The sequence below is a fragment of the Serinus canaria genome, chromosome 3, assembly GCF_022539315.1.
Source record: "Serinus canaria isolate serCan28SL12 chromosome 3, serCan2020, whole genome shotgun sequence".
NCBI lineage: Eukaryota > Metazoa > Chordata > Aves > Passeriformes > Fringillidae > Serinus > Serinus canaria.
In genome coordinates, this window is record NC_066316.1 from 81,188,765 (window position 1) to 81,201,459 (window position 12,695).

The 12,695-nt window shown below is 40.8% G+C and overlaps 1 protein-coding gene across 1 annotated transcript; it reads right to left on the minus strand.

The window, feature by feature from the left end:
• Positions 1-496: 496 nt before the first annotated feature.
• IRAK1BP1 (interleukin 1 receptor associated kinase 1 binding protein 1) lies at positions 497-12,565 on the minus strand. The gene is made up of 4 exons (XM_030236487.2): positions 12,292-12,565; positions 5,733-5,798; positions 1,808-1,938; positions 497-817 (listed from the first exon to the last, which is right to left on the minus strand). Exons 1-4 carry the CDS (start codon positions 12,550-12,552, stop codon positions 547-549), a joined length of 729 nt encoding a protein of 242 aa, XP_030092347.1. The 5' UTR covers positions 12,553-12,565; the 3' UTR covers positions 497-546.
• Between the last annotated feature and the right edge of the window lie 130 nt (positions 12,566-12,695).

Consider the following 12,695-nt stretch of genomic DNA (forward strand, 5'->3'; position numbering starts at 1 on the left):
GGAAACCTACTTCAGTGGATATGACGGATCAAAATACATTATGCAGCCATGCTTGAAAAAACTCTATCCTCATGACTGAGTACTTCAGTGTCTACATGTAATGTACATCCACATAACAGATGTCCTTTTTAAAACTGAGCAAACAGACACCAGGATAAAATGTATATTTTTTCCTATGATGAAATAAAACAGTCCTTAGCAAGTTTTATGTTGGACACTCACTTTTGTTGGAAAAAAACACAATGCACGTTCAGTTTATCACAACTCAGCAATGGGGATTAATTTCCTTCCAGTTTTGGGAGGAAAGCTAAGTGCAGTTTTAGATATAGCACAGTTTCAGCCAGGTGTGCCAAACGTTTGGCACATCAAATATCTTGCTGTTTGACAGGGGCCAGGAAAAAAAATAAGCAGTTGTGAACTGTACTTTCAGAATTAACTGTAAACTTAATTTTAGAGGCTAACTTACCACAAGAATGAAGTAAAAAAAAATCAGAAATCACAAGAAGGCATAAAAATTTTATTAAGATGTGTAGAATTTGAAGGTTTTTAGGGCAATTTGCTTCTCCTGTTTTCTTTTCCCTTTATCTCAAAAGCAGCAAACACTCTACACGACGCATAAGCAGTAGCATTCTGGATTCTTTCTTGAAGAGTCTGTGAATCAGCAGAGAGTGACAGGTGACTGTCTATGTGGCCTCCCCATTCTTTTGTTTCCTCTTCTTTTATCAATAAAGGCTTTCCCAATGCCTGGCCAAAGAGTTGACAGACTTCCTGGGCTTTCCGGCGCGTGTTTCCCACGGCAGTGACACACACTTGGCGGCTGAGAGGTGGAAGCAGCAGCACAATAACAAGCAGGTTCAACCGATGTACCAGTGTTCCCGCCAAGCTTTTTGTTGTTAATGTCGCAGGTTTTGTAACTGCAGAGATGCTAAGGCACATCACCTTCCCCAGCTTCTGAGCCACAGCTTGGGTATTGAGGGGACAGTGTGTGGAAGAAATGTCAGCATCCTCACTAATTCTGATGAGATCAAGCATTTCTAACACGTGCATGCTGCAGGCATCCACCTGAGTTCAACCCCTGCTCCAGGCATTTCAGTGGCTCAGCTGCAAGGTATATTAGCACCTGCTTAACGTCAAGGGCCAGATTTCCTGATCTCCTGTAGATACCTCTGACATTCACTTTTGGCATCTCTGGAACCTTTAACAGCAGCTAATTAAGCTTGCTGCTTGGACCAGGCAGTTCTTTTCTTACAAGAGGCAAAACCCCAACCAAGACTACTTCCTTCTGTCCCTCCCACTTAATGAGAGAAGCCTGGACTGTGAATAGTCAATGCTTAAAACAGATCAAGATTGTGAGCTTAGGACAGCATGTTTTGATGCTGAGAAGTGCCACACATGGTTCTTTCCAGATCATGTCAGCTAATAGTAATGGGAATTGGCAAAGGTACTTAAAATTATCAGCACCTGGTAACACAATTGCATTCTCATGAATAAATACAAATGAAATCTACAAATGATGATGTAATCAAAGACAAATTCTGTTGACCTAAGATTCACAGCAGATTGTACTCCAGTGGAAATCAGTGAGAAAATAATTTTTATTACATTCTGCTTTTGCACAGGGACAAGAACAAATTCTATCTTCTAATTGCTGTTCAGCATCAACTCATAAGTTATACTTAAATACTGAAATCTCTAACATAAATATTAATAGGTGTGATGGAAACTACTTGCTCCCAGTGCAAACAGCATAAATTATGTATTCATATTAACTGAGTCTGTAAGACTTTTGGTGTGAGAGAGAACTTACCGAAGTGTGTCTATGGCTTCTGGTGTATGGTAGAAATTAGGTGGATTGATGGTAACAGAGGTTCCTAACTTTTCAATGAGTAGATTGCAAACATTCTGCATTTTTCCAAAATCATTGAATATGATACAGACCTGGGAGTGAGCGAACAGACATCATATGAGTAACATTTTCATTTTCCACGATGACTCAGCACTTTTATTTAAATCGGTGTAAGGCCAGACATCTACAAAGTAACTAAACATACCAGTGCCATATACAACTCCAACATTTATGAACTTATAAGACTTCTATATAGCCCTACAGACTAGCAATAGGTTTGCAACAGAAAGAAGTTCTTAAATAGTTTAAAACTGAGGATTAAGAAATCCCTTCCTGAGGAAATGCAGAATTCCTGGTATGCAGATAATGTGAAGAATGAATGTGCTCTGGGTGCACATGACTAGATGCATCCTGGTTCGTCCCTTCTTAGATTGCTAGATGTTAATTATGCAGAAGCTCATACAAAATGATGTGGAAAACCTTGTGCATGAAGGAAAAATACATTTTAATTCCAAGCATTAGATTAAAGAAGCCTCAGCTATGAGATTAAGCTAAACCGAGCCCAGATCAGCTTGCAGTGGGCTCCAAATCCTGTGTTGTCTGAACAGACTCACTGCAGTGCTGAGAGGGAACTGGGCACTTCAGACTTGGATTAAAAACAATTTAAACAACTAACCAGTGCAGTGAAAATGCACTAGGAATTCAGGTCCTTCCCAAATGCTATGAAGCAGCAATCACTATCAGCCCTGGATCCAGAGTCCAACAGTTTTTCTGGTGGAAAGTCCAGCCAGGCAGCAGCTTTCCAGGCAGAAGCCAGCTTTTCTCTGTGGCAAAGCACAGCTACCAGGACGGAAGCAATGACACCGAGCTGATACAGCATTCAGGAATCAGAAATCCTGGATCCCTAACTTTTTTTTAAAAAAACCTAAAACTTCATCTTTACTTCATGTACTGTGCTCTCACCATGAGTCAGGTTCACCTTCTCTCTTATCCTCAACTCCCTTCTTTTTGCATACTAATACAGCTTCCACAGGAGTGGAAGAAAAAACCTGCAGTAAAGAAAATTCTATTGCCAACACGTGGGACATACAGTTGCCCCCATGGCTGCTGCAGTCTATGCATCACTCTACCCCAGTGAAGAGATATGACATAGAAATCCCAGTTGCAGCATGTCAGCAGCACTGCAGCAGCTTCCTGTGTGCATACCAGAGATTTACCTTGTGCAATGAGATAATTCAAGGAAGCTGAGTCTCTCAGTGAGGGAGGAGGGAGCTACTTCATATGCAGAGTAAGGTAAAAAGTAATGAATGCTCCCATCTTTTTACCCTTGATAGCCTTTTGGTGTAGTACCTGAACCTTATCCTGGCTTGGATCCTTGCACTGGTTCAGTGGCTCTGAAAGATGCAGTGTCAATGAAATAGAGACTGAAGATGAGGCTACCCTGCAGTTTTTTCTTCAGTGGGAGTTCTTGCTGTACATATAAAAAGCACACATCCCCCTGGGAAGTTTTGCCAGGAAACTGTCATAGCTGTATTTTGTGGAAAGTCTCACTATGAGGACTGTCATAGTGTTTTCCAGATTGCCATCAGCATTTACAAGATTTGTTTCTTTTAGGGGATGAAACAAAAAAAAAATGATGAAACAGAAGAATTATGGGTCTTAAACAGGAGATAAACTGCTCAGACTGGGGCACTTCTGGGCACTCAGGAACTTTACTGTTAAAAAAAACCCACTTGATCAGATACCCTTAGAAGCAGAAAACAACTGAGCAATAGCTGATTTTACTGTTTCCCCCTCCTAAAAAAAATTTAAAAATAAAAATTTTCATTTAGAGCTACATTTAATACGTTCCACTTACAATTAGAGAGAATACTTCAGCATTAAAATGCAAATAAATGTTTTAACTTTGTCAGTTATTACGGTTAAAAAGTGTGAAAAAAGTAACATGAAGCTATGCAAAACTATAGAGACATTCCAAGGTTTGGATGAGGCTGCAAATGACAAGAAGTTAAGGAGAAAAATGTATTAAGAAATGCACAAAACCAACATAACCTTCCTCCCATGAGAACATCATGCAATAAATGAACTATTATGATAAAGATATTATAAAGCTTTGTGATCTTATAAACAACTTCATTCTTCTACATATTTTCCTTTGTTATAGCATGAATTAAAATTATCTCCTTACAGTTGAAAGAATATCTAGAATTCTTCATTATACTTTTAAATAGCTACACGCCTGGGAATTTTTCAGTCTTCTAAAAATTCTTTACAGGAGACAAATGGCAAAGAGTTTACAGAATGAAGTAAAACAGGATGTCCAAGACTTTACATATAACACAGATATAATGGTAAACTTTAACAGGGAAGTGAGTGGAAGTGAGTCTTAAATTCATTTATATTGCTAAATAGGCAAACATGCTTGTCAATGGAACCTTACTGGTTTATGAAGCTGCACTTATGAAACAAGGATAGACTGATCTCTGTATTAACAGTGGCCACACTGCTACCTCAGTGGGCAGGGTGGCCAAAACAGCAGCACTGCTGCTGGATTCTTCCAGTTCCAATCCCCAGGCAACCACACAACTTTGCAACAGCAATTACAGCTGGTCCAAGCTGCTTACAAATCAACACTAAATCTAAGCAGTTAGCCTTCCACATATGATCCTTGCTGTATAAAAACTAATAGCAGAAGACAGAAAATTGATTAAGCTACCACTTAAGACTGAAGTTGTAAGCCTAAGCATATCTGTAGCCCAAACAATAATTCATATAATAATTAATAATAGGGTTTTATTAATTTTTAAGTATAGGTCATCTAAAAAACATGGTGATTTAAGCTCTCAAGGTAGTAGGTTTCTCCACGACAAAGCTGAAGTCATTCAGAACATGAATGCACACCATTTAAGTATCTTAAGACTCATTTTAAAATCCAATTTTTGTTCCCCAAATTCTCAATAATTTCTGTATTTACTGGTTTTATTTAGATGAGAATATGCCTTAAAGCAAGCAAACTAAGGAGGTTGAACCTGTTTAAGGGGACTCTAAACCACAGCTCTATAAACCAGCTATCATTTTATTGCAGGCTTCCAGGTTTACTTTCTAAGGATCTCTAAACTTGCTGGGTAGTGATTAAAGTTTTATGGTCTAAAAAATACATTAACTGAACACACATAATTTCCCTCAGAGAATGTTTCAAGCACAGCATTTATTTCCTACTATGGCATGAATGTGCAAATATATACTTTCCTTAGCAGATAATGAAGTAAATGAGATTATTCCCATAATATCTGCATTTCACAGAGCACCTTTTACCTACAAAATTCTGAGCCAATTACCCAGGAAACAATTACCTTTACTTTACTTAGAGCAAGCTGATGGCAGAGTTGTACAGAACAAACCAAAGTCCAGGTGCTCTGCAACTGTGGCCTAAGCAGATCTTGCATTTGCTCCCAGTTCAAGGGGATAAAATAATGAAAAAAAAAAAAAAAAGCTGAGCTGGGGGAAAAAAAAAGATTATTAACTGAGGCAGCTTTCTGAACTCATCAATGCCTTGCAAGAAGCAGAGGGCAGGAAGGGCTATAGGAGAAGGAAAGTTCAGAATTGCTGGTTTGCTTACACTGCCTCAGAACCAAATATGCCAGTCTGTAGCATCAGGTAACATTTAAAAAGGACACATTAATCTGAGAGGAAAATGAGTTCTGCACACAACAGAAGACTGCAGGTGAACTTTGCTATAAACTGCAGTCCTTAAACAGTTTTTTTGGACTATGCTGCTATTATGTTCCTTGGACTGAGAAAAGATAGTCTGCAAATTTTTATAGGTCCTTGACACACTTCTTATTCTTTAATTTTATTTTTATTTTTGGTTAGGTTGAATACATACCTCTGCTTCCATTTGGTAAGTATTTTCTTCTCTACTAAAATCTTCTGTTACAGTCATATTTTCTTCCTAAAACAAAGTAGAGGAATATAACCTTAAAAGACAGAAATTAAGCATCTGCTGCATGTACATGGTGTCCTATAAAAGCTGAACTGTTTTGGCATATTACTTATGACTTTGCAACAGGAATTTTGAATTTTCCATGCAAATATCTTCAGTTAAAAACTAGCTGGATTTTGAAGATTTCTTGAATTATTCTAAGTCAATTATACAGTAGCTCTAGAATGTGATTTTGCTGCTATTCCCTTGAAGAGAACAATTAGGTCATAAAGCAGCTGGTAGGTAGAAGCTGTGTGTATAGTGTGTAACTGTAAATTCACCTGGTACAAGAAATCCAGCAGCTTCAATTGCTTTTAGAAAGTTAGTATGTGAGAAGTGCTTTTTAGGCCCTTATTTTAAGATATTTAGCAGCAGCAGCTGCTTGTAGCAAGGTCATATGAACAAAGATTCAACCACTATTATTCTGGAATAATGGCAACCCTTGGAAAAGGCTGTTCCACCAGTGATGCCTCGGCATAAACAGCAGCTACACTGGTCAACATAATGGCTGCACAGAGCACTAGCAAATCCTGTAGGACACATAAATAAGATACTGAACTCTGGAAGATACAGAATAACTGCACTTACATGTGAATATCTGACCAGCTTGCTACTGGTCTAACAGTCACATATGTTTCACCCAGTAATGTTTCGCTCTGCCAGTAAATAGTTTGAACGAACAATTTAATGTGAATTTATTATAGCGAAGAAAGCACAGCCTACAGTTTAATTGCAGCTTTGCATGTAACACCTATGAACTGCAGTAAAACATACATCCAGCCTTCCAGTTACTAAAGAAGTTTTATTTACTAGATTTATGTGCATAGGAAATATTTTCTTCAATGCTGACATTCAAAAGATGCTTTGTGTCAGAGTATTTCCTACAGATGCTCAAGTCTTCAAGTTTATCATGTAGCATGCACGCATGCATAAGTTTATGCAAATGATATTAACTATGAGAAGCATTTTCCTTTTAAAATATTATATGGTTTTATTACCATTGAATAAAATTCTACAAAAAACTGAAATGTCAAACTTTGTATCATGATCGATTGGTAGTGCTCAAATTTAAGCACAACAGCACTATTTTTAGATATTTTCAGAAAGTCTCTTCTAGTAAGGGCAAGGATTAGCAAGGGCCAATTGTCCATAAAAGCTGTATTTTTTCTTTTATGTGGCTGGCTGGGGTTTGCTAAAGAGTGATCAAGACAGTCTAGCACCAACAGCTCATTTAATTTACAGGATGGGGTAAATCTTACTATTTATGAAAGAATTCAATTGCAATTGCCAAGAAAGATTTTCCCACAGAGGTTTCATGTATCTTATAGAAATTGCCACACAGAAAACACAAACTACTACAACTCTGTAAACATAGAAAAAATGCATTTCTTTTCCCCTGTCCCCTCTCCTTAATCCTTTTTAAAAACAGGTTCTCTTTCCTGCTGAGCAGATCCAAGCCTTGGAATTTGGCTGTGCCCTCCCAAGGTTCCTGTGTATTTAAGGACACTGCCATCCCGTGGCATCAAGCGCTATGGCAAGATCAATATTACAGAGTGAAAGATCATTTTGCACCACGTATTACAAAATTTCCTTCACAGCTAATTTTAATCCCACCAAATGTGACAGTAGTTGTATGTGCTACTGAAGATAAATGGATGAAATAGTTGCTGAAGTCATAACAAGGTGGCCTTCTGTGATATATTTTCTGTTAGATACTTCGCTTCCATTTGTGGCTGTTCACACAAAGATATGAAAAAGACAGGTTGGAGACAACAGAATTTTAAATTGGAATCAAGGCTGAGACTACTTCAAAACCAAAAATTTTTCTTCCCTACTGTTTATGTCTACTATTCATAGTTTGGCTGAGGAAATACCTATTTGATTGCAATAGCCACAGAAGAAATACTTTTCACTGTGACTTAGGGAAAGCTGCACTTCAGGTGTTCTGGACATTTGGAATAACTTTCTCTATTTTCTAAATCTGTGGGCCAAGAATCACAAAAAATAATTAAACCAATATAACAATATTGGTATCTCAATCACCCCAGAAGCCACTGAACAACTTAACAGAATCACACTTGTGAATTCTGCTTACAAAGCAAATTTTTTATGTGGCATCACATCACTGCTTCAGGCACTCTAAAACAAACAAAAATAAAAAAGATAGTCAATATCCCATAGAGCATATCAAGTCTAGAAATTCCTTTGCTTTATCTTTTCACTCTTTTCAACTGAACACAAACTTTTATAGCCCTTCTTCCTATCTGCTACTTCTGAATAGTGTCTTAAGTCACAGGACCACTGTGTCCACCCTCATAACATTGGCTGGTTATAGGAATGACTGCTCTTTTCCCCAGAAGAGAACAGGAAAAAAATAAATGGGTAAGTTAGCAAAAGCCCACTTCAAGGAGAAAAGTATGCAACAACACACTAAGAGAACAGCCCATCTGCACATAGAATTGTGTTCTGCTCCTGGCTAATGACTTAACACAACTATGAGACCTTTTTATGACACGCAAGCCAAGCCTGAGCAAGGGAAAGCGTTTATAGTTTGGAATGTATGCTAATGCCCATTGGGTAATGTATGCTGATATGTGTAACTGTAAATAAAAAATATCTGGAGACACTTGAAAATGTCTCCTAAAATCTACTTGTACATTTGAACTGATATATCCAGTATAACTTCACATTATCAAAAAGAAAGATATCTGAACAATCAAAAGAGTTAGCTTCTTCCATCTGATCATGGCATTTTTGTTCTTGGCACTATGGAAATGGTTAAAAAGAGCCTTGATATACACTCCTGTCTCCTGACAGTCATCCACAGTGTCTCCAGATAGTTAAGGATGGTGAGCACCTTCTGGGATTGGGTAGCTGCGCTCCAGCCTCTCATCTCCACACTCTGTCTGGTCTATTTGGCATGAGATGACAGAATTACAACCTAAAAACCCATAGTGAAAAAGTTTCTGCTGCTTAAAGAAGAAATAACAGAAGTTTTTGTAGCAGTATATATAACAGTATATGTAATATTCTTACCACAAAAAAGACAAAAAGCAGATTTGTACTCAGCAAATGCAGGGTACTCTGGAGATGTTTCTTTAAATATGTAGTAGTGTAAAAAAAGGCGATGCCTTGCACAGGTTTTTACCTTCAGCCAGGGACATACTGTCATTGGAAGATTTTGCAACTAAGTGAGCAAACTTTAAAACCTTTTTAACCGATTGTATGGATGGGCATCCATAACTGTGACTCCTGAATAAGTTTTGAAATATGAAGAATATTGCACATAAATCCAAGGGAGGTATCCCAGTTCTGACAATCTCCAAGCCAGAGCCTACTAGATATATTTTGCTAGATGGCTTGTTTTGTTCTATAACACTCTGACAGGTACAACAAATATTACCACTGTTATTTTAAACATGGTGCCAATGCCAACAGTCAGATATAGCCATTAAAGAAAACAAGTGTCATCTCCACACCACTCCCCAAATAAATCATAGCTGGAAAATATAAAATCTGTTTGCTTCTAGAGAAAGAGAAGAAAATGTTGCTTTTGAGCAGCTGGGCTGATTAAGGGAGATGGCTTTGAAGGCTGCAGGGAAAGTAAAATCAATGGGGAAACCACATTCTCTGCTCTGAAGTGCTGCATATACTTACAGCACTCTATAAATAAATGCCATTATGTGCATCTATTTCTGATTAAAATCCTGTGTAAATGTATATGGAAATCAGGTGCTGCCCCCAGGCCTCCTGAGAAGCTGCTAATGCAAGCTCCTGCTGCTGCAAAGGTTATGCACTTCCCATCTCACAGACTTCCTACTATAGCAACAATAAGGGTTAAGAAAATTGTTCTGTGGATTAATTAAAATAAATATATAGCATAGTTAGATGATTTCTAAAGAGGCCTTAGATAAGCTCACAACAACTAGAACCATATGGGGACTGTGAAGAGACATTAATTTTACAGTTGTCTAGAATGGTATTAGCTGCAAGTGAAGTTAGCAAACGCAGTTAAGAACAAATTGCCAGCAGTGAGAGTTGTTAGTGGAAAAGCTGCAAGGCAAATAAAAGCCCCTGCAGTAGAGTGATTTAAAACTGGATGAAACAAAGCACTAAAAATTATACCGTGGGGAACTACTCTGAAAAAAAATAACTTCATGTTGTTTTTCTCAGAGTTCCCTAGAGCTAACACTTTGCTAACACTGAGAAACCCACAACTCAGGCAGCATTTCACAGTCTCTCAACTAAGTGGAAAGAACATTTCCATTCTCCAACACACAGCATCTTTGAAAGAGAAAAAGATTACTGCGAAATTATTGTAACTATAATAAGACACCGAATACTCTCACATTGTAAAAACAGCCCACTCTCCACCCTGCTTGCCTGCTCACAATACTTTTCTGAACCTGACTGTTATAAACCCAAATAAAGTCCTTTGTTTGTCCAAGTCGTACTTCAGATTGCAATCCTTTTTTCTAGCCTGGAGTGGTGCACACAGCCCCTCTAAAGCACACTCACCTATTTAACACCCTGCCTACTCTTGTTGTGTGCCAGCCACTACATGTTGGATGTTCCTGGCTGTCCCAATTCAATCAGTATCAAGTCAAAACTGGAAGTCAGTTGTTCAGATTCACTGTAGGGTAAATATCTGCAACTACCTTTTCTAATACAGCCAAGTTCTGAAGAACTATTTAATTACAGTCAGGACAAAATTGCCCCATACTCTGATGGCTCACCATGGTGGGGGGTACAAAGGTTAACATTTTCTCTACTAATAAGAACAAATGCATGCTGAATTGCTTTGTCTTCTCCCATTCTTTCTCTTCTTCTCCACTGCTCCAAAATCCTGTTAACCCACTGAATAGACACTGAAGGCATTTAACCTGTAATCCCTTACAAAAATGCACCAATTTTGGCTGAACGAGTCATCCCAATGGCAATGGAACCCATGACAAATGCTGCCTGGGACAGACATGAACCCAGCCATGATCAATACCTAGCCTAAAGCAGCCTCCATGTCCCTGTGTCATCTAGTCACAGAGCTGCCATATGAGTTTTTTCAGGGGCTAAGTGGTCTTCTTTACCGGCTTCTTTATTCCTGAACAATTTGTATAGATGCTACAGTGACAGTTCAAAAAAACCCCATGGAATGCTATTTTTTTGGGGGGATGAAAGCTGGTGCCAGTACTTATTTTCAAACGCATGCAGCATCTGAAATGTGGGCATGCAATTTCACTGTGGGCACATCACTGTTTAGGCCAAGTAACTTACTTACTCTCTTACTTTGCATTTACTAACTCTGACTTGCACTGAACCATCATGCAGTATCAGGAAACCCTTCTGCAATTCCTTTTCACTCCATTGAAAAATCTGGTCTTCATAGCAAACTCGAACATCTCCCTTTCCCCCCAGCTTAACTGTGAATACACTCAAAAGGCACAAACCTCTTAGGGGAGCTTCAGTAAGAAGTAACTTTTCAAAACAGCTGCTTATTCCATAAAAGACCATTTTTTTTTTTCTGTTTTTAAGAGCCCTATGTGTGGAAAACTGTCCAAAACTCTTTTGCAAAATTCAAAAACATCATCAGCACAATTTTTAGGACAAATATCACCCTTATGGAGCATTTACTGTTTGGACAGAGCTTTAAAAGTAAGTCTTTGCTTTTTTCATTGTTGCAAGAGGCTAAAACACTCATTGTGGTAAAGAAACTTTCTGGGTCCGCAAGGGGCTTCTGTCACTTCAGCTATCTTGATCATATCCCATGTTTTTCAAAACCTCTCTACTTAAGTAGAACAAGAAAGAGAGAGAGAGGAAAGAGCTCTGTTATTTGCTGCTAAGCTCTGGTCATCACAGTAACTCTCACACACACAGGTACAGGTCATGCTGCTGTGTACAACTTTATCCGTTTCACCCGCATGCACGGGCGAATGCTGCATTACACGAACAAATCACAGAATTAGGTGGGAAAAGACCTCTGATATCATAGGGTGCACGCTTAGACTGAACACCACCATGTCAACTGGACCATGGCACTGAGAGCCACGTCCAGCCTTTCCTTAATCGCCTCCAGGGACGGCGATTCCACCACCGTGGGAGTGGAAGCAGGACGGCTTTCACATGCTCAACAAGCAACCTGTTGAAAAGCCCGGGTAGCGACATTCCACCTTTTCCGCTGGGGCTGGCATGGCCGCAGCCTTCCAAAGACAGGCAGGCTTTCCCAGCGGTTCCCAAGGCAGAGGACCGAGAGCTCCAAACCCGTCACTCCCCTGCTTCCCGCCGGCACCGAGGCCCTCCGCGGGCGCCTCTCCTCAGGGCCGCCCCGGCGGGACGGCGCCGCACCCTGCCGGCTGCCGAGTGGGACCGGAAACCGCCCCGGGAACCGGGAACTGCCCCGCCTGCTGCCCCCCCGCCTTCCCCCGGGGACGCCCCAGCGCCTCAGCGGGCCCCGGGCGGCGGAGCTCACCGGGATGCCGTGCAGGCGGGCGGTGTGGGCGATGTACTGCAGCCGGCGGGACACGCTGCTCCGCGCCGCCTCGGCCGCCTCCTTGCGGCTGCTGAGACGCAGCGACACCCGCGCCCGGTCCGGGCGGGCGCTCAGCTCCGCGCTGCCGCTCACATGCACCTCCCGCCCGGGCAGCGCCGCAGACTCGACGCGTCCCTCCGGGGCCGGGGCCAGGTCGAGTTCTGCGAAGACGCGAGAGGGGGGCGGCGCGGGCGGCGGCATGGCCGTGGCTATGGCGGCCCCTCACGGCACCATGGCAACCCTGGGGCGCCACGTCACAGCTCCCGCCCGCTCCCGACCGCCGCCGCGCCGGCCCGGAGCCCGCCGCGCCCGCCGGGGCCGGCGTCGTCACGGCGTCGTTAAGG

What these genes read in the sequence shown, in the direction of transcription:
- IRAK1BP1 (XM_030236487.2), bottom strand. Translation starts at nt 12,552, where the DNA reads ATGCCGCCGCCCGCGCCGCCCCCCTCTCGCGTCTTCGCAGAACTCGAC. An exon ending in CCCGCCTGCACGGCATCCCG is followed by an intron (nt 5,799 to 12,291) that starts GTGAGCTCCGCC and finishes ACTTTGTTTTAG; the next exon opens with GAAGAAAATATGACTGTAAC. An exon ending in CTTACCAAATGGAAGCAGAG is followed by an intron (nt 1,939 to 5,732) that starts GTATGTATTCAA and finishes GCTCACTCCCAG; the next exon opens with GTCTGTATCATATTCAATGA.